At 37.4% G+C, this 27418-nt stretch overlaps 1 protein-coding gene across 1 annotated transcript in view; it reads right to left on the bottom strand.

Annotated features, from left to right (window-relative positions):
• Positions 1-16: 16 nt before the first annotated feature.
• LOC117400244 (beta-1-syntrophin-like) overlaps positions 17-27418 on the bottom strand; it is a 72843-nt gene continuing 45441 nt past the window's right edge. The window contains exons 2-7 of the mRNA XM_033999878.3: positions 23327-23543; positions 17140-17347; positions 11034-11170; positions 10225-10421; positions 4812-5002; positions 17-3537 (exon numbers count right to left, since the gene is read on the bottom strand). Of these exons, the coding sequence (XP_033855769.3) occupies positions 3445-3537; positions 4812-5002; positions 10225-10421; positions 11034-11170; positions 17140-17347; positions 23327-23543 (1043 nt within the window). The 3' untranslated portion in view covers positions 17-3444. The remainder of the gene's footprint in view (positions 3538-4811; positions 5003-10224; positions 10422-11033; positions 11171-17139; positions 17348-23326; positions 23544-27418) is intronic.

Here is a 27418-nt window from a genome sequence, read left to right as displayed (position 1 = left end):
ACAAAACAACTCAAAATAAAACTGGTATCGTATTTTTATTTTAGCATTTGATTTTATATACAATCACTGATATTAAGCAGTTTGCAAATTTAAAGAAAATATGATAACATTTGTTCTCTTTAGAGCAAATCAAAGACAAAGATTAAACATTGCAAACAAACAAATTGGCCCTATTTATATTTAAAAAAAACACAGCAGCCTATAATTCCCTAACATTGTTCTTTTTTGCAGGTGCTTTTAATTACAATATGTAGATTGTAAACTAAAGTTAAAGGCACATCCATTTTTTCTAAGTGAAACAATTAAGCAGAGAACAGTAGGTGTGCAATTTTTGTTAACAACATGTCACTTAAGGTATTTTGAAACAATTCTGTGATACAAGTCACTGCGGCCAGGAAAGACCAAGTCAAAATGCGCCCACTCCAAGGGGAATTATAAAGAAAAAATATGTCTCTGCAGACTTTTTTTCATTGGTTTTTGATCCTATCAAGTGTCATTTGTAAATAGACAAAGCTATCTTTGCATGGATGAGATATAAAGTGTTGAGACTTTAGGGTGACATTTTTAGTGTCCTTTTAGGTGCATTACAGAGCAGAAAGCCGAGAATTAAAATATCTCTGGCTCCTCAACCCATAAGAATTATTTTTTTTGCTGCGTAGTACGAAGAATTGTTTTACAGATTGTTTATACGCTTAGTCCAACAATATGTCTCTCATGGAATTGTACTGTTTACCTCTTTGCCAATGCCAATGAGTTGATTTGGAACTGAGCTTTGAGAGGCTAAGAGTGATTTCTGCTTCCCTAACCTCAGTGGGGTTTTGAAATTCTATGCAAGTGCTGGTAGCTAATATATATCTCCCTTATTAATGTAAATGTTTTGTCTTGAAGGAATTTTTATAAAATGTTTTAAATTTGTTTTATGAAAAGCTAACAACCAGTATGTATAATTAAAAGAAAAACTGAACACAGGTATACTATTATTTACATTTTAAAATTAAACGCATTAACATTGTAGTTGGTAGTTTAAACGTTTTGCCATTCATACAATATTTATTTGAAAAAAAAGTATATATTATATATGCATACTGTGTGTATGTGTATATGTATATATGTGTGTGTGTGTATATATATATATATAATTTATATAGCATATATAATTAATTACAGAGGTTTGTTCAGCTAGAAAGATAAAGACTATGAAGACCCCTTAATACATTTTGCTTTAAAATGATCAAAAGTATTGAATTAAACTGGAAGCAGTATACAAAAAGGTTACCAACTGTAACAAAATACCTCCTATACTTTTTTTTCCACTCCAAATCAAGCAATCCTGACTGTCCACCATGCTGGCAAAGCAAAGACACAGGTTACAGGTAGTTCAAAATAATAAGTCGTGCATTGAATATTATTACAAATCTACTTAAAACACACAAAACTTATTTAGCTCCAGTTTTCAGTGCATTGCTCTCAAATGTTCTTTACATTGTGATTTCAACCTTGTGACCTCATTCCCTGAAATGCAGCTTGCTGAAAGTTAGAATTGCTTTTGACAAAAGGGAGGGCATGAGAAAGGGTATATATATATATTTTATACACCAGTTTAGTGTTCTTATAATAGTTTGCACAAAAAACCAACTGTGACTAATGCCCTTTCTGCAAGTAGAAGCACTTCTATGACAATATAAATTGGCATTTATTATTTTTTTGCAATTTGAAAGCAAGGCAATTGTTTTTTAATTTTTGGCAGATCTGATTTAATGCATTATGCTATGCAAAATTTTTATACAGTTTTGTAGCCCACATAATGGAATTTGGTTGCTGTAAATAATTTAGCAAGTCATTGTAAAGTGGAAATCCAGTGATCCCATGACATGCAAAAGTTTCTTTGAATGAATCTTTGAAGTAGTTACAGGGAGAACTTTCTAGCTTGCGATAAGCAACATAAAAGCTGGTCGAGGAATGCAGTATTCTGTTTACAAAATTCATGTCACCATTAAATAGCTGAAGATTTAAACACCCGCAAAACAGAATAACAGTATATATCAGTATTTCATGTCAATGGTATCCATGAAGCCCAGTACTAGACAAGAATAACATTTATTATGATATCATAATTCATTGTATTTTTCTAATAGCAGCAAATACATCATCTATCTATTTTCCCCCATTTTTAATCAGTGAAACAATGAACAAAGGACAGCAAGGGGGAAAAAATGGTACATGTTTCAAAGATGACATCTATGTACACTGCGTGCCTTTGATCAGTTAGCTCACATTCTAGTAAAGCTCTGGGAGAATTTATTTGGCAGTGAGGGTGTGTGAGCGTCCTCTGATCTCACAAGCCTAAAGCCAGAATCGCTTTTATGGTGAGCAATCCAGAGCAGAGGTGGGCGGGCTACCGATCTCAGAGAACAGAGATCAGCCCTGCTTTTTATGCACTCTGAATGTGCTCGGTGTCTGGCCAGTAGGGTTCGCTGTTGCGCGATGAGAACGAGTCCCTGCCGGTTTTCCATCCCCACACCGGGAGCGTCAGAGCCAATGTGACGCCCCCTTCTGAGTCCCCAGCAAAATTCAGGCTCTTTGCACAGCACGGATGCTTAGCGGCGCCGTCCAAGCTGTGTGACAACCTGCGCTCTTAATGTTACAGTGCAGACTCTGGGACAGCGCTGTATCATTAAAGTGAATTTGACTTCCCTTAAATTCAATGTGTCTGTTGTGGGAACCTGTGACTTCTTTCAGTTAATCTGAGTAAAGACAGTTAAACACTCCTAAACACATGCAAGATTGAAATGTGTTGTGGGAACTAGGGGTGGTTGTACTAAATCTAAAAAACGGTATAATAAGAAAAAAAATGTCTTGGAAAAGCCTGGCAAGTACACCTTTGGGATGAAGAGAACTATTCTACACTTTTAAATTGAGATATGTGTTATCATAAAGTGTACAATGGGATGCAATGTCTTCTTCAGAATGCTTACCATAGTATAGAAACAATTCTAACTTCAATATTGCTTTTTTTCCCCACAGTCAGATTGAGTGATGACTGATATAAGAGGCTAACAGCACAATTGTTGAACTAAAATCAAAGGTGACAAGAGCCACCAGTTTCATGATCTGTAAAAGCACAGTGGTGGTGAATCAAAGATAAAACAGTCAGTTTCTTCCTTCAGATGTACAATACAATAAGGATTATTATTTGCACTCATTAAGGCAAGAATGTTTAATCAAAAATTATAACAACTATTTTTTTTTTTTTTTTTTTTTTTAAATCTTCAGTTCACCATTTACAATAGCTGCCGGGGATGTAACACATTCATGCATAAGATGTAACACCTACTGTACTAAACAAAACGCAGATGTATTGCTCCCCAATGTACTGTACATGGCTACCAGCTACGAAATTCTGTTCTGGGACATTCGATCAGTCACTCAGCAGCCAATCTGTCTTTACGCCACCAAGCCGAGTCGCGCAATCTTTGCAGAGAGAAATGAATGTAGAATAAAAACGATGGGCTTCGGACAACTGTGGAGATCGAGTTGCTAGAAGAGAATTAAAGGAAAAGGTTAGTCTTCAAAACCATCTTTCTGCACAGAAAGTGTTTTTGCCTGGAAAGCCACCCTCTAATTATTGACTACAATCCCATTCATGTCTTTGGTTTTGAATACTTTAAAATACTTAACACCAGTATATTTCAGTACCATGGTTTTTTTTTTTGTTTTTTTTTTTGTTTTTTTTTTAGTGTGTTAATGCTAAGGTGCTGTTCAGTTACAGTTGCCTGCCATATACATTTTATTGGCTAGATCAGCTAAAGAGTATTTGTAGAAGGAAGTGCCAGCCCATTTAGTACACAGCAGTGTATTGTCAGCGAAACAAAAGAAAACTACATTAGCTTGCATTACACATTCCTAACAGATCATATTCTAATAAGAATACATACAAATTGTAATAACTTTGCAGGCAAAGACCCCTGTATTTCTTTAAGTTTCACAAATTAAAAGAAAAAAAAAATGTAATCTTTGTAGTCTCACATCCTAGTAAAGCTCTACTAGTTCATGTCGTGAAGTCTTAATTTTTCAAAAATGTAATTCAGGTTTTTGCCCCCAATACCTGGTAGTCTATTCCCTTAGAAAAGTCTCACAAGACACCCACTGAAATGTGTATTTGATATATCTGAGGTATCTGAATATCAGTTAAAACACAAGGAGGGAGATTAAATACAAAGAAATGCACCTTTGTTATTTCCCTATTCTATGGTCACATTTATCAAACTTTTTGAGGTGCAGTATATTTGTGTTTCAAGAGCCTTTATAATGTTACCACAAGTTGTTAACAATTTAGTAATTGAAAAGGTCCTCAGAACAGCGAAATAACACAAGTCATAAAACCGGTTCTGTAATTCGATTGAACCAGCCCCAGGTAATCCAAACTTTTAATTTCAGTTTTGCCCTGTGAGCTTGTAATTATCTGGCAGCTGAGGAATATAAAACCGAATATAAAAATATAAAAATCTGCTCCACAAATTCAGCCCAGTTCTTTTGGAAAAGCATACAGTGGTTGCATTTGTTTTAGATTCTGTACTGTGATTTGCAACTAGGTTTCATGTAGCAAAATCTCTTTAGATAAAAGGTTAACAAGTGGAACAGGTTTAATTTCTGATGAACTGGACCGCATTGATGGCTAACAAACGAATATATGAGAGTTTGGTAAAAAAAAAAAAAAAAAAAAAAATCATTTTTAAAGACACATAGGAAAAGGATTGTTAATGACAGCTCCTGTTTCTTTCCATACTTAAAATCGAGAACAGAATACTTACAATTTCACCCTCCTTTCCTCCAAAGTCTAAGAAAAGCATCCTCACGCCATCATCCGAGGACATTTTCAATTTCTCAAAAGGATAATTAAAAAGGGGTTTTAACAAAGCCCCTTCCTGCAGTTCATCTGACACGTTGAACCCTTGCTCGTAGTGAATAGTCAGACGGCATTCTTGGTTCTTATATGTACAACCTAAAATCACAAAATAAGGAATGTAAATAACATGCCTATCACTTGGTCGACCTCCATTACATATCATGTAGAATCTCATAACAAATTCACCATTTAGAGTTTGATGAAAATAAGACGCCTTCAATAGTTCAGCCAGTCAGGTGTCAGCACATTGAAAATTATTTATATGCATTCACTTAGTTGAGCAAAACTTGTCATAATACAGGTTTTAAATAAACAAGTGACTTGATGCATAGTTCACACACCCTAGTCTCTGTAAGTCGCCTTGGATAAAGGCGTCTGCTAAATAAACAAAATAATAATAATGTGGCAAAGTGGCTTGCAGTGTACAGGTGCAGGAGTGATGCGCCTTTCATGCGTTAAATGAAAGGCAGATAATGGTAATCCAAGTGCAACAGGTTTTATTTTTAATCCAGGTCTGGTGACCGTAAATAATATTTCCCAGGCAATACCCAGCAATGGGTATTGGCACTGTTCAAAACAAAGTAATTGCAGTTCCAAAATAATAAACAGTCTTGTTCAAAACACGACACACAAACATGGTCACCAGTCCTTGGTGCGTGCTGTGGTGCTTTACAATTATTTACTTGCGACACAGATGGAATACTGTCAGCAGTCGAATAACAATAACAACAACAACAACAACGAGAGACAAAACAAACAAACACTCACGATACGTTTTTCAATCCTCAGGTCCTTCCGGGTTCTTTCTCATTAACCAAAATGAAGGAACAGAGTACGTCGCTTCGTCCCCTTTTTTGTACCGTCATACATGACCCCTTGGTAAATGATTGTAGCCACTCCTCCAGTCCGTGGCCGCCACATCGTTTCCCTTCCGAGTCGATGCATTAGTGTACCGAAGCTCTGCCCCCTTTCTAGATGACAGACTTCCTTTTAACCCGGGGAATAAATTGTCAGGCCAAACAGTCCAGGGTATTCTGTTCCTGTTAGGGTCCTCACAGGTCGGGAGGGAGATTTACCACCAAGAATCATTGTCTTTCTGTCACAATGCCCAATCACTAAACCTCTGTAGCCTGGGATAATGAATCTGACCCAGAGAGGATATGAATACAAATTATTAACCTTGAGACAATCTGTAGTTTGTGAAATGAATGATATTGTATTACAATACATTAATGAAAAACAGGAGTAAGAGCATTACAAGACACTTTGAACAATCCAGTGAGAGAAAGGATTTCTTTAAGCAACACACACCCTCCAGCAGATGCAGAGAACAGATTACAGTCAGCAAATCTAATCATGACCGTTTCACACTGTAGAGGTGACTTTATGAGCCAACAACCCACTCCACAATCAAGCAGAATGGGTCTATGCATGTTGGCAGATTTTGTTTGACCAGTCTGTCCTACCTGTGGTTTTCGTTCACAATGTTTATGTCAATGGCCTACTAATCCGGAGAACTCGAACTCACAAACTCATTGAGTTGGTCACAAAGAAGTTCCTTTACATGGCTGCAAATAGTGGGCGACCCTCGAGTTTCAATTGGCAAGAAGTTTCAAGTTCTGTTTCTATAACAACCACTAGTTCTCTCTCTTTTTTCAAACAAACAAAACATGCTTGCAGCTAACAACCTTACTATCTGCCCTTTGTAAAGTTATTCTGAGCCTGCATACTCCACAGGGCACATGTTTGCGTAGTCCAAAGTGATCCCTGATCTTACAACAGCTACCCACTTGTAGATTTGAATGTAAATTGCAAGCTTCAAAAGGCAGCTTATTGTTATCGAGAGTAACTGGATTTGATGTAGCTACATTCAAGCACTCCTGAACAATATAGTTTTGAAAAGAAACCACTGCAACAAACACAAAATCAATTAATTCAGGTGCTCTCTTAACCCGACCCCTATCTTTGTAATTAAAACATGGCAAAGGTGGTCTCAGTGGGCACCCGTTCAAGCCTCAATACTGAAACAGTACAGTTAATGGAAAAAAGTGCTTCTGCCAAAGAGGGCTTTCCCACCTATTCATGTATCTGAAATGGGACTCACCTATGGTACGGGACCATACCTGGCCTCCAAAGGAGAGCCTATACATTTTTGGAAATCTGTTGCCACCAACGTTATTCTCAACAGCTAATATCTCTTCAACTATTAGAGATATAGACATGGGCGCTGTCCTATGCCTTTAAACCGTATTAGGTGCCTTTAAACTGGCTTAAAAATGCTAAATACAGTTAGCATCCACACTACTCAGCGTTTAAAACCGAACTACATTTTTTGTGTAACCTCCAATATGCCAAAATGCTTTCTGATATGTTTTGGTACGTGGACATTACAAATACAGTACTCAGAACAGGCGCCTGAAGGAGTTGAGAATGACTATCAATACTGTTGTACCATTTTTAGGCTTATGTTGTAAAATGGTGGATTGTGGAGTGACGTGGTCAGATGCTGAAATCAAGGCACTTATTGATACAGCAATGAAAGCGTTCAAGAACTTCAGAGTTCAAAATGAAATGCACACATTTATGATAAAATGTCTACCTGCATGCAAGAAGCAGGCTTTGAAAGAACACCTAACCAGTGCAGGGAAAAATTGAAACAACTGAAAAGTAGATACCATGCTGTTAAAGATCAGAACAAACGATCTGGAAAAGGAAGAACCTTTCCCACAGTCCATTGTGCTGATAGGAACTGTAACCAAACAGTGTACCATAAGTCAGACATCATAGGCAATGTCATTTATTATGTCAATTAGGATTTTCTCCTCACACCCCTTTATGCTTAAAGACATTTCACACCTCAAAGAAATAAAGAGATCACCAATATTAACAAGTATGCCTTTGATGCCTTTTGGCACACCCAACTAACCACTTACTAACAGTCTTGTAGAATGCGAGCTGCTTAATAGAGCAATGTGGATTACACCTCCTAGAAATTTAATTTTCCCACTTATAGCTTCAAAAAGAAAGAGATTGGGTACTGAAGCATAGTTGTCCTAGGAGTTTGGTTCTCTCATTCTCACTTATTATAACAAATAGCCAGTTTTATCAATTTCAGCAAACAGTTTCCCAATTTAGCATTGTCTGTATGGCCAGAAATGATAAGATTATGTGATAAAGAATGAATGAACCAAGTTTGACCTGACAAATGGCCATCATTAGCCCAACCACTCACAAGTCAGAACACAAGAATTAATAGATTACTATGAACTAGATTTTCATCATCTCAGCCATGTACAAAAGAGAAACCCCACAACTTTCCTGCCATCAGAGATATGCATACTCTTTGGAAAAAAATCAGGGAGGCTTTTGTTAAATTAGTTCTTCTACAAGGTTTTTACAAATGGTTTTATTCTGCTATTACATACAGTATTTACACGCTGTTAAACTACGGTAGCATAGATGAATCCATTCAAACTCTTAGAGTCTGTGTCTGTTAAAATTGTGCCTCAACACTTATTTTTATACATTGGCTTACTGCACTGCATAGTTTTTATGGTATTGTTTTATGTATATTTATGTATTTTAATGTATTTTATGTATTTAAAATGTAAAGCGCTTTGGGATTTCTTTTAATGAAAGGCGCTATACAAAATAAATAAATGTATTATTATTATTATTATTATTATTATTATTAAAGAGCACAGTACTGTGTGCAACAAAGTTAATACACACAACCTGACCCATTAATTAAGTGTGCCAGCTCTTTTTAAGCCCCGTTTGTTATGTTCCTGGACAAATGGTCTTTTCTAGGCGTTGTATTCTTGTATTCAAACTGAAAAAAACCCCAATGTAATCATTATCATACTTTAAAATTTCAGGTTTGCCCAATTGACATGTTTTCAAACGAGACCTGACTAAGATACAATATTCCAAACTGTAGTTCTTATAAACAAATGTAGGGCCTACTGTATTATTAGGATAAGCCAGAGGTTTATTAGGTTCAATTAAACAATTCAGAAGACCTGGACTGGAACTTTGCCCTGCTCTGACCTCTACATAACTACTGACTTTTGCATAATGTTGATTGCATATTATTAACATAGTGTGAATAGGATACAAAAGAAGAGTCTCTTATTTTCACACCAACATAGCTCAGTCTACCGACTTCCTGCAAGATAACTACAAAATGAAGGTGTTTATTATTATAGCAAATTTAAGACAACCACAGACACTTTACAGTTCATCACATTCAACTAGTAAAAAACAAAGACATTGTTTAGTGTGAATTGAAATGTCCAAATAAAGCACAAAAGCTAATTAGCAGTCAGCATCAATCATTTTCCACTTCACTTTTCAACAATAACATTTAACCAGTTTCCTAATTGTTCATTCTAAACCAATTCAAACACATTTCAAAGTAATGTTTTGCAACTTTAATTTTATCTCACATTGCAAGTGCTAAAGTTGTAATTATAAAGATTTTTGACCCTTTGTCTACTTCTGTGGTCCTACAATACGATTTTTGATTTGTATCACACGAAAACACAGTTTAAAAGATAATATTAATAATACAGGAATGAGTAGTTAAATTGATACTGCAGCTTTGCCCTTGAACACATTTCCGTGCAAATCCGGGCAAATCCCGTAATCCTGCCTACAGGGTTTGTAAAATGAACATGTTTTTCTCCTTTAAAAGCAGTTAAATAAATACTGGTACTTTCCACAAAAAGAATACAAATATTTATAAATACTGTTTTATTGAAAATGATAAAACTAAGGGTGCAGGGTGCAAAACCAACCGTGACAGAGAGCGAATGAATCTGAGTCAACAATCTACCTCCTGACCTGTGAGGGCACAGTATAACAGGAACAGTGTGCCCCGAACTGGATGGTTTGACAGTTCATTCCAGGGTCAATTGGAAGTCGGCCATCCCAAAAGGGGCTGAAGCCACAATACTAGAAGTCAGCACCTTAATGCGGTAAGCGATGTGTCAGTCATGGATTGGAGGAGATGTTATTGCACTCGCTACCAAAGGTGTGACTGAAGGTATATCAGGAGATGTGGCCGAGCGATCTGTTCCTTTGTTATGGTTACAGACGGATTCCAAAAAATGTAAACTAACCGAGAGTGTTTGTTTGAGTGTTTTGTTTTATATTAATAGTGTTTGCTTTGTAATTAGTAGACCGCTAACAACCGGGAGCTGTTGCTGTCAAGCCAGTATCCAACCCGGATTACAAATACTGCACCAGTCACAATCACTGTATTCACCACCAGCACGGGAAACTGAATGATAACACAAGGTTAATCGCACACTTACTTGTGGTGATTTCCTTTATAAGCTCGGCTGAGTTGTGGCAGGCCTGTACTATGTGCCTGGTCCACTCAGACAGCTCCTTGCTGGTCTCTGCTCTGAAGAGATGGGGCTCAATGCCCTGTCTGGTGCCTGTCCGAGTTGCAAAGGACAGTTTCACTCCTGGCTGTGGTGACCCCTTCCCTGGACCTGAATGGACAAGCCTGAAATGATAAGCATACCATCCTTGGTAAGGTATTTTGGCTTCTGGATAGAGATGTAGACAGAGATACAAGTTTACTGAGCAAACAAACTATTTACAATAATCAATGGTCATACACTATTTTAAAGTAAATAATCTGTACAGTAACTGTACTGTTTGTGTTTTTTCCCCTAGTTTATCACTTTTTACTATGTTTGGTTTTGACAGTTTTTAAGGGATTTTTTTTTTTTTATTATTTTAAAATTTGATACCTGGCACTACACTAGGTTAAATTAATCGTTTGCAAGCCTTGATTTCAGGTCGTTGTGAACTTCCTTGGTCATCTCCACTGGAAAGTAAACATTCTGCCCCCACCTTATTTCCTGTCAGTAACCAACCAGTAGCTTCCCCTATAGACTGGTAAGATTGCCAGCTAATAACCATTAGCAGAAGACCTAAAAATATATTCAGGTTGTTTGTTTCTCATTTTGTAACATTAACATGGATTGTTCTCCTTTAAAAAGTTTAATTTGACACACTCAACACATTGCTTGCAGTCTGAATTACACATTTAGATTAACGTTTAAGCCTCTCTGGGCTCAGGGTTTAATTCTGTCCTGTGGGTTATGGTTACCTGGTAGCCAGCAGAGGGTAGGTGTGAGCAGGGCTGTACCAGGCTTCCTTCATTCTTGGCATACTGTCATACAGAAGCAGGTCTTTCTCAGTTACAACCACCAAAACTGGCTTCCAGCACTGCTTCTCATGCTCCAGCTGTAATAAAAATGATCAAATGAGAAGCAGGCAAACAAATATATTTAGAAATATTTACATGCACACAGGTTACTTGTTTTTGTTTTACTTTGCTACACATTTTTTTCAACATGCAATACCTTAGTGTTAATTGAATGCACTTCTAAATGTATTATCACTCAGTTATTGCACACCATGTTTGTTTTTCCATGGAGCTTGGAAACTAAATGTAATTGAAGTCTGCATAGAGGTTAGGATACAATATTATTAACAGAAGACAAAAGTCTCTAACATATAGATTATAAAAATAACCCAATGTAAGGCTTGTTTAAAAATAAAAAAAATGGATATATAAATGTGTCCGATTGAAATAGTATATTTCCAGACACTGAAACAAAGTTGCACCTCAGTACAACAGGAATCTTGTCTAAAAAGTCATGCACAGTATGCCTGTTTTACGAATGTAGGTTTCATTTTTATATTTAAGATAAAAGATTTGAAGATGTTCTACTCTTTATTAGATTAACTATGATACCAGATTTCAAGATCTCAAAATTACTTTCTTCAGGTAGAAATGGAAGCCTTTTCAGAATTGTGGAAGTACCATTTCATCTATCAACGATGTATTTAAATGAAATGGTAGCCGTATCAGTCCAGAGAAAATAGACAAAGAGAAGGAGATGTGATACCTTTTATTGGACTAACTAAACGAATTATAACCCAATAAAAGGTATCACATCTCCTTTTTTTTTCCACTTTTAGGTATTTAAAGCTGTTGATTGTATACCATAGTTGTGTGTGTGTGTGTGTGTGTATATTATATATATATATATATATATATATATATATATATATATATATATATATATATATATATATAATGCACTGAAATTAATCAGCTTGTGTTTCACATTATTGTTATTATTTAGCAGGCACTTTCATCCAACGCGACTTAGAGATTTAGGGGTGAACTATGCATCACAACTGCTGCTGCAGTCGCTTTCTCTCGGACATCGGTTTTACATCTCATCCAAAGGACGGAGCACATATTAATATGACAAATCTGCAAGGTGTTCACATTTTTTCTGGAGTGACAAGTTCCCATACCTCAATAAATACCACCACAGAAAAGTCTGTTCACAAGAATGGCCCAAATGAAACGCATTTGCAATGTCTGCAGTATGAATGCTGAATTATTCAGACCCCATACTGCACATCAGAATTCTGACCTCCAGTGCTTTCCATTTGAGCAGTATATGTCCAAATGTTGATGATAATCGTTTCATCATGTTTAGCTATAGGGTTGATGATGGCACCTATAAAAGGACCAGAACCTCCTTACTAAACACACCCTGAATAAGTTATTAACAGGCGAGAGAAGTTGGGTGACAGTGCAACTGCAGTATTTCCAAGTCTCCCTGCAGGAGGCAGTGTTGTTGAGCATCAATTGTTAAGAAGAATGGTTTGCAGTGGTGATCTTTTCATATCTGTGAACTATTGGCCCCATGTTGAAGCTAGTCAAAGGGAAAGGCATATTTTCTGAGAAGAATAAAAAGATTCTAACCATAGAAAACCAGGAAGAAGCCAACTCTGAACTCTGAACTTTATGCAACATAGTTGTGTCTTGCTAGTTTTATAGTCTTACAGTAGATTGTAAATCCTATTATAAAACTGATAAGAAATGGGATTTATTAACCCCACCAGAATAAGCCACATCTGGATTTTATAACAGCATTATACAGGGTGATTCCTTGGTATAAAAAGCTTATCCCAGCGGAGTTTACATTTATATAATCAATTCTAAGTCAAGTAAACACATCTTTTTGTATTTCTTTTTATAGTGTTACAATTTACCAATCGCTAAATTGCTTTTTCTAAATGTAAGAATGAAAAGTGTTGTAACTATTGTTTTTAAATCTGCTGGAATTTCATACCCCCAATTATAAACCTCACGGTTTGCATTAGCCTACCAGGTTACGTGTACAGTGGTGAATCAGCCTCGTACCACAGATGACAAATGGTTCTTTGAATTCTGCTTTATTGAGGCATCCGAATGTGCATCTGTGTATGTACAAGTTTATTACGATGGTTTTAAAAGTGAAGTTGTCAACACCTCTATAATGCAATCACAGTGAAAGTGCAGTGAATTGAAATGCTGAGAAAAACACAATACAATAAACATCCCAGCTTCCCTAGATGCTTTGCATAAACATGACTGAAAATACCACAGTCAACATCCTTTATTTAAATATTCATTAACATAAAAAACTCAATGATAAAGATCTTAATTATTGTTTTAGACTGATTTGAATTTCAATGACATTAAGTCTTGCGAGGTGTACTATACTAAAAGGATTTTAAACATAGATATCAAACAAAATCACAGAAAACGTGAACAAAAATACAGATCAAAGAATCATGATAAGTTTTCAGTATGAAATGTGACACACTGTCAAAATAAAAATATTACAAAGTTAGTATCGGTATGACCTCCCTGAGCATTTACACAATCCTGGCAGCGTTGACGCATAGACCTGATCACCCTCTGGATAGACTGCTGTGGGATGTTCCGCCACTCTTCCTGTGCAGCTGTAGCCAGCTGGCAAAGGTTGGCTGGTTGCGGTTGTCTCCTGTGGATGGCACTGGTGATTTGGACTCACAGATGTTGTATTGCACTCAAGTCAGGAGAAAAAGCTGGCCACGGCAAGACCGCAACATTGTTTTCTTGAAGTAGTGCAATTGTAATCCTAGCACCTTGTGGTCTTGCATTGTCCTGCTGGAAAATCAACACTTCCGGATTGGTTTGCAGGAACGGAAAAACTGTTGCCTCAAGGACTTCGTCAATGTATCGCTGAGCAGTAAGGTTGCCCTCAATCTGCACCAAAGACGTTCTTGTGTTAAAGGAGATTCCTCCCCACATCATCACACTTCCACTGCCCCACCGGTTGGCTTGAACACCTCAACAGTCAGCATAACGCTCACCACAACATCTCCACACACGTTGTCTTCTGTTAGGTCTGCCAAGGGCAAAACGGCATTCATGGGTGAATAAAACACTCCACCACTCTCTCTGCCGCCACCTCAGATGTTCTCTGGCCCACAGAAGACAGCGATTTCATCTCTCAGCTGTCAACATGTTACCCCTGAACGGCCTCCGAGCATGCAAATCATTTTCATGCAGACAGCGAGCTACAGTCATTCTGCTGATGCGCGGGATATTTCTTCCTGGAATTTCTCATGCTGTAGCCACTGCAGTCTGAAAATGATTACACAGATAGATCAGTCGGATGTCACGGTCCTGGGCTGGTGTGGTGACCCCTTGCCTTTGTTATCCCAAGAACAATACAACTCAAACAAATCAACATAATTATCTGCTCACTGTTTAAAATGTAAGTATGTGCCCAATGAGCTATTGATGTAAAACTTAGACTGCTGTGTTTTCATTGTGCATCAGTATATATTGAACAGGTGTTAGAACAAATTAATAATATGCCATGTAAGCTTGCCTGCCGTAGAAAATGTGGTTCACTGGTGAAAACAATCCTTTTTTTCCTAGAAGCTTCCATACACTGTAGACCTTAGTTATGAACTGGAAAAAGTGTTAAGTGTTATACTGTTTAGTGACCCAGATTTTCATGATACTGTTAGTTCTAATATTATACTGTATCTAAAGTTGCAGCAGGAGGTACAGTAGCATGTTACTTGTTTAAGATTTCTGTACAGCTTTCTGTGTGTATAAAACTGCAACTGAACTATAATTATTTTGGGTAATTACTTTTCCCCACTCTATTTTGAGTTTTTTCAGGACTCCAGCTTTAACTAATTTAAAAGTGGAACATTTGATCACTATCATAAAATGACTTACTCTTTGCAACTTTTCTTATTCAGCTAATATCAGATGATATGTAATCATAGACAAATAAGCAATGCCCCATTTTATCAGACCAAGAGATATTTCTAGATGCTGAAAAGTTATTTGGCTAACATCTCTATGGAAAAATAATGATACAGTTATAAAGGAATAATACTTCCATTCATATGTTGCCAAGAACAGCAAACCCTTGAAGTTATTCCCATGTACATGTTACTATCTTTCCCCAGATTAGAGGTAGGCATGGATGCCTGAACAATGTAAAAGTACCCAAACCCACGCAGTTCCCTTTTTTTAATTGTGCCAGAATTGTAATCTTTTAAATTGATGGTTAAAATTTGTTTTAAACCATCAATTGAATATCAGATGGTCCCATAAAACCCTAGATACAAAAAAGTAAGTAGTTTGTTTTTTAAGGGAATTCATCTGTACATAGTCTATGGCCTAAACCAACCTACAAAAGAGCAGGAAAGGAATTTCTTTCAAATCTAGCATGCTGTTAACATATATTTATTTTGACTGGGAGAAACTGCCTGCCCAAAGCCTGAATAAAAATCACTATATTTTGTATGGCCATCATAATGTAATTTTAGATAGACTTTGAGTAAATGTAATCAAATTGAAAACATTAAGAGCTGGTTTCACAAATCCCGATTAGCACTAGTCTTGGACGACCCTACCTACATTAACATTGGGTAGTCCAAGATTAGATCTAATCTGGGTCTGTGAAACCAGACACCAGTGTTAACACTTAAATGAATGCTTATGCAGGTAACGATCACCATTTCTTCCCCAAAACATATTAACAGAGATTTAGCTTTCAAAATAAACTGCAAAACAAGAGCTTCTTTGTTTCTACGTTTGCCCTGGGATAATAAATGGTAATCATAAAAAACAAATATGGGATGGTGTAACAGGGCGGTAGAAAAGCCCTGCTGTTTAATCATATTGTTTGTTTATTTTTAGAACGGGGTCTCCCCCTCTGCCCCTGTGTTATTTGGTATTTGTTTATTGTTTTATATTTGTGTGTAAATGACGGCGAACCGCCGTGCATTTTGTTTTGCAGCGTGGATGGGTAGCCCCATCCACATTATAAAACTCGTGCAGAAGGTGGCCATCTCCCGAATTAGTTAAGTGACTAATTTGTTGCTAATGGCGGCAGGGGCTCTTTAAATAAAACGGCGCACGCGCCACTGCACCATACCTTTTGTTTTTGTTGTGCCGCCTTCTGGTCTGAGTCACTGCAACGTCATTCCTGTCACAGATGGACATTCATTACAGGCCTCTGAAGTGATCAGTTCACATCTGCATCCCCAGTAGCAAATACCATATTCACCAGCACAATTCCCTAACACAGTGCTGTACCACAGAGCATTGACCAGACGCTACCACAGCACAGTGGTAAATCTGCGATTTCACCAGCCAAGTATAAAAAGGAACACAAGTCTACAGGCAAGACAAAAAAGGAACCTGCTACTTGCCTGTCTTAGCTGTGTATACTGGAGTTAACAATAAGAACACCCCCAGCAGCTCATACGCTTCTGCTTTCTATCAACGTACCAAATACAAAGTGTTTCCAGTTTGTTCCAGCAGTGCGTCAGAGCTAGAGAACCCCAGAGCCTGAAACCAGCTCTTGACGAAAGCCACAGTTATCATAGATTTCATCTCTATTAGTTTTCTCCCCCTGATTCGTGCCAAAGTTTACTTAATGAGGCAGTGATGAAAAGAAAGCATCAAGGAAACAAACCAATCATACAATAATCCCTTCTCTTTTAGCCATTAAATGTCACTGGCTTGTGTATCAGATGGATAGACATAGCTGTTGATGCCCATTCCATGTTACAGGTTTGAAGAGACTACAGAATATCTATTACAACCCTTGAATACAGTTCTCCTCTGTTGTCTATTAGTTAAGCAACCCCTACCCAAGCCCCTTTTACCCCGAAAGCCTCTTAAATGATTAGATACACATTTTAGTTCTAGGAATTTAATTGGTTATTTATTTATTTATTTATTTATTTATTTATTGTTTTGTAACAAGTCATCCAGTGTGTTTTGAAGTTCAAGATAAATGGCAAAACAATGTAAATGAGCAACATATTAACTTGAATTTGATTACCTTTTTCGCAAGCCAGCCTAGATGTCGTATTTCTCGACTCCCAGCGATTCCAGTTCTTCCAATCTGGTCTTTGACTTCTGCTATAACCTTGGCAACCGAGTCAATGGCGTTGGACTGTACAGCACTAAACCAGCCCTGTGCTGTGGCTGAGTCCTTGCATCTCAGGACCACAGTGTGCCTCGCATCTGGGGAGTGAAGTTCAAACTGCCTGCAAGGATAATTATGAGGAAGATATTAGCAGCAAATTTGCATTACCCTAGTGTCACATGACTGAGCGGGTGACGTCACCAGACCAGGAAATACACAGGCTCAGTACTGCGGGGTGAGACGCATATGCGCGCAGTCTTTACTAAATAAATTAAACAAATCCGAACATAAACAAAACAGCATGGCGGCCCAAAATAAATAAACACAATTATCCAACAAATATCATGCTGGTCTAAATCCAGCACGAAAAGCAGTTTGTAAAGTTGTTCTCTCCCCCCCCCCCCCCAATGTGTCCATCCTCAAATTGGCAAACAATTAACCAGTTTGAAGATGGCCACATTCTGCATGTGTTAATTTTGGCAGTAAAGATAATTGTCGGCTTCCTTGACAACCCACAACCACACTAATAATAATACAATACATTTAAATAATAACAATTACAATACAAAAATACAACTAAACATAGGGGCAGGTGTACCCTGTCACACCTAGTTAAAAGAGACTTTTAAAATACAAATACAAAATGTAAAACCTTGTAAAAGTTTACCATGGTAATTTTGCACTGTTATTTTACATAAGAATAGTGTAAATAGACAGGTTCTCTACTTTTCTGAGTAAAAGTTTCAGCTATTTGGTACCATTTTGGTAAATGTTTCTTGTTTGCTTCCAATGATGTGTATTCCAATTAGCATGGCTTTCACAAAGTGTGATGGATTACTGTGACGGGGTGCCCACCCCTTGTGTGTATTTTATTTATGTATATATTATTATTATATATTGTGATTTTGTGCGGGCAGACAAAAGTCGTCCGTTATTATATATTATTCGAGACCGCCGAAAAGCCGGCTGTATAATGTGTAGCTGGGTGGATGGGGTTAATTTCCCATCCCTATAAAGCTTGTGGGAATGTGGCTGGAGCCTTAATAAGGTAATTGTTTAATGGGTAATTAAGGCTCCAGCCACAGAATATAAAAGAACCACTCCGGGCTCAGGAGAAGGGAATTGAGGAGAGTTAAATAGAGAAAGAACGAATGCTAACAGCCAGCGAACAAGGTACTCGTTGTTAATATAGATAGATAGATAGATATAGATATAGATATATATATAATATATTATATATAATATATTATATTATATATATATATATATATATATATATATATATATATATATATATATATATATATATATATATATATATATATATATATAATGTTTATTTTTACTTTGGCCAGTGAGACCATTATTTTGTGGTGTGTTTAAACTGTTTGTTTTTGTTTAATTAATTAAATTACGAATGCAGACGCGCCATTTTTCCCCGTACCATCCTGTGTTTTGTTTTCAAATTATTGCCTGGTCGTGTCGGTAGCCTGCAGCGAGAATACAGGAGACCACTTGCACGAATTCGCAGCTATGCTAATTTAATACATTTTGGGGTACAAACATCACTTTTTTTGTTCTTGGTATCTACCGATGAAAATGAAGATAACAAAACTGTAAAGGGTAAAAAAATATCTTCTATGGTTTGCAAAGGGCTTTGTTATTTATTTTTATGTATTTTTGTAATTTATTTATGGCAAAGGGCTGCAATTTTTAGAATTTGTAGCAGCTTCAGTATTTTTTTATATCCTTTCTTATAAAACAACGAAACTATAAAAGCACTATCATCAGTCAAATGGCAATAATTTGAACCGTTGAATAAATGGTGTCACATAAAAAATATACTGAATGAAGAGCTCTCTAAACCCCTCATACTATATGCTTATTTGGTCAAAGAAGCTTGCCAGGGCTACTTCCAACAGATCTCAGTTGTTAATAAAGAACTGCTTGGTACGACCTTTAGTTATAGAAAGTTGCACGAAGTTACATCACAAACGGGATCTTCACTGCTGAAGTCTCTTGAACATAATGTACCGCTTTCGTACATGTTGTTTTTATGGAAAAACAACTTTAGTTTTTGGTTAATTTGTGTGTCTTTTTAGCATGAGGCAATCCACCCACCCTTTTAAGTCGTACGTTTTGGCTGCACACTTCCTATAGTGTGAGCAAGGTGCATGATATGCATTCTAATGACAATGGAGAATGAATTGGGAGTATCTAAACTGCATTGAAACCCCACATGTTCTAGAATGTTGCTGGATTCTTTGCATTAAAAAAAAAAAACTGTGACACTAGCTTTATACCCCAGTACACTTTTCTCAGTAATGTCACCGAAAGAAATCCTGAAGATGTTAGAGTAGGTGTGAAGAAAAAAACCTTAACTAAAGAAAAACTGTTTTCATAACAGTGACAAAACTGCCTGATCCCTATGAAAGAATTACAGTAAGATAGTTTGATTCTGTAACACTTGTGCATGCTTTATCAAAGAAGGTAAAAAGATTGCTCTAATCCTTCAAATTATAAGCAAACACTGCAAATCCTTTCATAAGCGTAGGTGCTTAAAGACCAGTTTAGACAATGACAAGTACAAGAATGCATGGAATAAATAGCACACCTGGTGACACCACTGTCTCTAACACAGCAGGGTTCCATTTTGAAATTCAAAATGACATGCAGACACATTGGCCTGTGATGGCATAAGAATTTGTAGGATCTAAGTAAATCCAGCAGCGAACTGTAAAGAAAACAGAGAAATGGCAGAAGGAACCTGACAATCTGGTATTATATGACAAACAGGATCTCTTTGTCATTCTCTTTTACTAGGATTCAAAATCCTGCCATAAAACAAACATATGATACAGGCTGGTTTGCATGAATAAACAAAAACAAAGAGTCAAATGACAACATAGAAACAAGAGGTTGTCCCCAAGCCAAATTGCATTCAAAGTCATCTCAGAGCAGAAGGGACAATTGCTAAGTATAGACATTTCATTGCTAGTTTCCTAGACTAGATTAGACCTATCAAAGTCGACCTAAAAGTAGGAATTTTGGATTCCTTTGTTAAACAGGATATATTATATATATAATTATTACTTCAAATCAATCTGTATATAGTTCCAGTGTATATTTTATGTCAAAAAATAAAAATAAGTAAATATGAGTGCACATCCATTGATATATTATTATTTTTAAAAATTAAACTTTTTTTTTAAATCGCCCAACCCCCCATAACAGTGGTTCTGCACTGGGGGAGTGGGGATTGTGAACATGTGGTCGATCACAACACCACAAACCCCTGAGGAGCCGTCAGTGACTATAGTGCGGTGAGGTGACTCAGTCCCTGCTTATTTTATATTACCCTAACCAGCTGGTGCAATGCTCCCTCGAATCCCCAGCGAAGATCACCAACTTTGCACAGCCAGGACCCAAACCTGCGCTCCCTTGACTTTAAAGCTTTAAAACTCACCCTGCACACCACACGACTGTGGTCTCAAACTTTTGTTGCTAAACTCAACTGACGGTTGTTTATAAGTCTAGGTCCAGACATGAAGGTCGGGTGTCGAAGGTCGAAGGATCCTACCCCCAGGTGCCGGGCTGTGGCACAGGGGAGGTGGTCTCCTGACTCCCTCCCCCCCCCCCCCCCCCCCCGCCCGCCCCCCGCCTTCTCTGTAGCCAGCAGCGCCCTTTTCTTGGGCTCCGGCAACAGATAATCAGGCAGCGAAACTGCTGCAAATAGCAAACCCCTGGGCGATGATGAACAGGCATCCCCAGGTACTGGCGAACAGGCATCCCCAGGCAATGGTGAACAGGCAACCCCAGACGATGCGGGGCAGGCAGCACTGGGTGGTACGGGCAGCAGCTTAGCCTAGGGAGGCAACGGCAGCAGCGGACCCTTGGGAGGTAATGGCAGCTAGCTTGACCCGTGCCGGTCGCCGGGTGCCTGGCTTTCACCCCGCTCCCCTCAGCAGCATCTGCAGTGGTGGCTGGTTGTTTAGATAGTGTTGGTTTATTAACTAGCAGTGTATGGCTAACATTAAAAATGCAGACAGCTGACAAATCAAAAAAAGCTAAATTCATTTCAACAGAAGATCGCGTTCAGAGCTACGAAAAGGGGACTTTGCATGCAGATGGTGGGATTCTGTTTTGCTCAACATGTAATGTGTCTTTGGATCATCTAAATAAAAGGTACTGTTAACAAGCATCTTGACAGCGCAGTACACAAAAACAAGAAAATCAAACTTGCAGTTCAGGCTAAACAATTACCGAACAAGCAGGTTACAATCACAGGACTGTTTAAAAAGAGCACAGAAAGCGGAGTAACACGTAATGTCAACACATTTGAATTAGTGGACGGCTTTAGTGCAGCGAACATACCGATACAATGGCTGGTCAATGAAATATTACCAATTTTTTTAATGAAAAAAATCCCGAATTGTAGAGCCGTGCCTAACAGTGTCACATTCAGTATCTGTATGCAGAATATTTAAATGTAAAAATGAACGATTCTGTTTGCACTGTATGCGATAAGGACCCCGATGAGTTTAATATTTTAGGATTAAAAGCAGCAAAATAGTCTATGGGAATTACAAGTCATTGTAATTAATGTGTCAACATACGTTTTAAAGGTTTACAAAACTCGAAAATGTTGCTGAATATGTCATTCAAGGTTGTTTTTAAAAAATCTATTTTGTCTGCTTGTTATTTTTTTGCAGCCAACACAGACCATTTTAAACGACTTTTGTTTCCAGCAAAAGTTTGTTTCATTTTTAAAGATTGTTTCAATAGCGACTCGAGTTCCAATGTTACAATGACGTGCTCGTACATCCTCAGACAGTCCGGGATATATGAAGATTACGAGGCAGATGTATATGCAACACTTTCGGCTATGTTAATATATTTATATAATCACCATGTACTTGTGATATTTAAGTAGGCTATGTTTAAAATAGCTTTAAAATATACAAAATAAACTGTAAATGCCCAATAAGTGAATGTACACAGAGTGCGAGTCGAGGTGTCATAAACACAAGCAATCAAACGGCATCTAATATTTAAAAAGTGACGTTTCGCCAAACACCTTTTGAAATGTAAATAGTGAACTTTTAATTGACTGTGCGAGTACTTTGCTGACTTTTGACTAATATTACAAAATAAATCAGAGGGAGATCAAATTGAACAAACACATATTTATTTGATTTGCAGAGTTAAACATAAATGTTACACTACAGAAGCTTTCATGTTGTCTTTATCAGCTTTGATGATAAAAAGGCTCACCTAATAACGAAAACTATAATATACGGATTACTTATTAAAATAAAACAAATGTTCAAACTCTCTTTCTCAAAAATTAGGCACCCATAAAATGAACTCTTTCAATGTTACTTGTCATGCAATGCACATGCAAACTATACAAAACATAAATAAAAACATTTTCTCTTAAAATTACTTAATATCCACAAAAAGCAAAATATATTTTCAGAACATCATGTGAGATCAGCTTTTATGTGTTGCTCTATATTATGCAGATTGTTTGATAAGAACTTGTAAGTTTTAGTTCAGTTAATTTACAACTTAAAAGTAACTTGTAAAATAGAAAATAAAAGGACACACACAGCAATCAGCTAAAATCATTAAATCACTATATCTAAGCACTGCAGGTCATCATTATTTTACTGATTTTGAACTTGCTTAACCTACCAACCCTAATCCTAACCCTAACCCTAACCCTACCACCCCAGAGACCTGAAGAGTAAGTAGCTACAGAGTGATTTTAATTTATTTTTCATATTCCCCTTACTATTTGATGGCGTTTGTAATCATTTTGAGTGGTTCTGTGTTCTCCAGCTCCAATGCATAGTTATTATCATTTAATCTCCCTATACCTGGTTTTGATCTGCTTTGAGCTTTCTGCTCCATCACAGCACAGGATTCTCCAGGTAAAGAAAGATGTATTATTGTAATAACACAATACTGGAGCAACAAAACCCAGAATCCACCATGCATTTCCCTGCTTCTGCTGCCCAATGTAGAGAGCACCTTACCTTCCTACTGACCAGCCATTTAAAGTCTGGTTGGGTCATAAGGAACTTAAATATTTTACCTGTTCTCTGGGTCCAATTTGGTCATACTCTGTGTGACATAGCACATTTTCAGTGGTATGTATCGCCTGTCTCCGTGGAGGGAGAAGGCTGGAGGAGAGGGAGGCTCGGAGGAGACACTGCCCAGGCGAGGGGACTCTGGAGGGGGTGTCTCCCATCCAATTTCAGAGACTGGAGATCCTTTCTTCACATAGGGAGTTGCCTCCCGCATGTACTTCACTGTAATAGTAAGGAATTATAGAAGAGGATTAGTCAGTGTTTTCCCCCCCCCGATTGTTTTCTGATAGTATACACTAATGCATTTGACAAATCATACTGTAATGGAGACAGCAAAAGAGAATTGTTTTCTTTTACATTAGTGTAGTGTAGCATAGCTCTGGAGAAGCAGCGAGGAGGGCTATGTAAAGAGAGGGAGACAAGCTGCAGAGCCCAGTGACATCACAACCTATGGGAAGCAGTCCCAGGGTGGTCAGAGAGCATCTCCACAGAAAGAAGCAAGAGGAAAACAGAGAGACCACAAGGGAGAAAATAAACAAATCAATAAAAGGGGAGAAGCGCTATGAAAGATTTACTGCACGCATTGCATCTTAGTTTAGCTAAAACTAAAATATACTAGCCTTTACGTTTGGAGTAGGGTATTGGTCATGGAACAAGTGCATTTAGTCACATTTGCCACTTTATTTCTGTATCATGTATATCTTTCAGTGCATGTATGATAGCGTACACAGAAAACTCTGATTGTATTCAGTGGCTACTGCTACCGGAAAGGACAGCCACCTGGGTTACCAGGAAAAATCCAGTCAGTGTGCCCTGCGGCTACGTGGGATCAAGGACATTGCGAGTACTGTCTGTACACCTCACCTCTCTAAAGCATTGTTAGTTAGCTAGTAGTCACATCTTTGGAAATTGTGTAATTTGGGCTCCAGAGGGAGAGCTGAAGTGGCTACTTCCAGCCTCAACAAGTGCTAGCATCGAACAGGCCTGTAACAGTGACACATCCCAGGTTTTTTGTTTTGGTGTTTTTTACTCTCTGTTTGTTAGGCCCGTTGGCCTCGGCTAATATTTGCATAGCGGCCTACACGGTAGAAGGCCGATAGTTTAATCTTTATACCAGTATATGTATATCTGTTATTTAGTATAAGAGTATAACATATATGAAGGACTCCTATATTAAGTTTATTTTTTCCCCTCTGTGTGTTTATTTACTACCCACCTCCCTTTGTTTTGGATTATTAATGTCATTGTAAATTTCTTATCTAGTCAGTCTGCTACTGTCAGTACACTTTTGATAGGAATTTCTCCTATTTCATTGAGAAGTGTGGTGTGTAATTATGGGGGATAACATTCAGGTAACTGGGAGGGAAATAACTTGTCCTAAAGGGCAGATTTCTAACTTAGCCCAGCTTTTAGGTGGAGGCACCGCAGTACTGGTTGAACATCACTAAGATGCAAGACTGCAGATCACTGAACCTAGGAGCCCCACTCGAGGTAGGCTTTACCCAGTGACAAGAGGGATAGCTTTTAACACAGATACAACAGTGGAAATCATTGCTGTCTGTTATTGTTAGCTGTGTATATGAATTTCAATGCAGTTTCCTGCTGTGATCATTCATTTCTGTTCAAACTCGAGAATTGTTTTCATGTAACCCTTTTGGTGTTTTGATGATTAGGGTCATGGATTTATAAAACATATTTTGAACACACGTCTGCTTATAAAAGCTAACCATAATGAAAGACACCTGTGTGATGTTTAATCTTTGTACAAACAGGTTTCATATCAGTAAGAACAGTTCCCCTGAAACAGCTGTATATAATATTTTTTTTAATTACAAAAAGCGAGGTCTATTTCTTTACCGTGGAACTGTGTTCATTTTGGCAGAAGGGCCACATATCTAGCGAACTCCATATGTCTTTTTGCTGGTAAACAATTACTCATTACTGGGAGGAATGATTGATAAGAACTGAAGTGCTACAGCATTTAAATGGAAACAGCTGCTATGGTTGATATCATAATTATAAAGTCCTCTCTGACCCACACTTCACAGAATGTGTTTCCTTAAACACTGTTATTGTGTTACAATATTATTTCTGATGTGGTATATAAACTCGGTTCTGCAACCTTTTCCACATGTGTCCGTTCACCAATCAGATAGCTGACTAAGTAAAAGTTCTTTTTTTTTACTTTCTCTAGCATACATGCTCCCTCTCACACACAAAAATATAAACATAATAAACATCTGTGTCCCACACTCAAATACTCATAAGGTATTTATTTATCAAAGGGCTACCTAAGAGTGCTGTCTTTTGTGTCCTTGATATTCTACAATTTGAATATATATATAAAAAGTATCTTCATGTTGATATTCAGATATTAGAGACCCCCGATGTCCTCTGACCAGACAGAGTGTCCCTTTCAGAGGAAATTGATTCACCTATTCACCATTTTTGGAAAAGTTTAAAATCTATTTAAAAATGTTGGATTTACTAAAAAATGTTTTCACAAATAAAGACAAGCTACCAGGTGATGATGCGTGATTACTTCATTTATGCAACTTTTATATTAAATCTACTTTTTTATTAGGAGATATTTGGATATTAAAGTCATGGTTCCTTCTATGTGTGCAGTTTTAGAAAGGACAGATGTGATCTCCATGGCAGCTGGTGCAGCACAGTATAGAGGTGACAGGTATGCAACTTTAGTAACGAAATCGACATGTGCTTTGTTTGAAATGAACCATGGAACACAAATTGTATCTAACTGTGGTGCAAGTTAAATCCAGCTGTAGTAACACTGCATGATTATAATTACACATGTAGCATTATAATTGCATGGTTGAGGGAATATTTATGATTTGGGTTAGATTTGTGCTGTTGCTGCATGATATATCAATAACTGTATGTGCTCCGATTAGATGCAACCTCATTGAGCGCTGTGTAAAAAACAGCTACTGATTTAATAAACTGAAGCATAAACTGGGCTTACTTTTCCTGAACGAATTAGGTACAAATAACCTCAGTAACATAATTACAGAAAGTTTGCATTGATTCTTGAAGTTTAAAAATGTCGTTTTTAGCAGCTTCAGATAACTCATGCTCTTTCTGTATTTGTAACTAGTAACCTAAAAAATAAAGTGAAAAAGAACTGGATTGCAGATAACAGGTGTCACTGACCTACCTTTATGTTGTGGGCTTGCCGGGGTCATTGGCCTGCTAATTTACACTGCAAGTACTGGTTATTTACTTCTCAGTTATATAGATTTGTATTTTCTATACTGAATGTACATTTTAAGGGGCTGTAGTCTTTCTTAGGGCTAGTTGGTGCAGTAGCTTAATGCATCACCTTTGAAGGCCTGTGTTAGCCCCCAGTGTAAAACAGTCATACAACAACACCATTGTGAACAACTGACACTCCAGACACCGTTGCAGGAAGTTTTAAAAAGAGTGGCAAAGGATTGGTTGAACATCCTCTGTGGATTATATTATACTGTTACGAAAACAAAACCCACACTTCTAACTCTACAATTCATTCTACCGAACATCAATAGTTTGTCTGAACGCACTAGCCAGTATTTTAATAGAAGTCATTAAAGGCTGACAAGTCACAAGTGAATGACATGTCAACTCCTCTGATCACTATTTACAATGCCAGGTCAGAGCAAGACCCTGATAACTCCAATTCTATTGACCAAACAAGTGTTCTGGCTTAAAAAAGTGGAACTTTTTTAAAAGAGAGAACAGGAAAGATATTATAGAATAGTTACTGTAGTTAAAGGAAGAAGCTTGAAGGATTATTCAAAAAGGTCCACCATAAAAGCTCCATGAATATTTGTTCCATCAATATTTGCCCTGTTTCTAGGTGGATATGCATTTGCCATTACTGTATAATTGTGCAAATAGGCACAATGGCTTAAGCTTGTGTACACGCTATTGTCTGAGGAAATGATGTTAATCCTTTGGGTTCATATATATGCCCATGTGCCTGACTCTGAGTATAAGCACCCCAGTTTAAATGCAAGGCATTTTAGGGGCCAAGATGTTCATAAACATGCTTTACTATACATGGACATGGTAAGTGGTGACAGTAACATTAGTAA

Source organism: Acipenser ruthenus, chromosome 4 (assembly GCF_902713425.1).
Source record: "Acipenser ruthenus chromosome 4, fAciRut3.2 maternal haplotype, whole genome shotgun sequence".
Classification (NCBI taxonomy): Eukaryota; Metazoa; Chordata; class Actinopteri; order Acipenseriformes; family Acipenseridae; genus Acipenser; species Acipenser ruthenus.
This window is presented reverse-complemented; position numbering and strand designations above follow the sequence as displayed.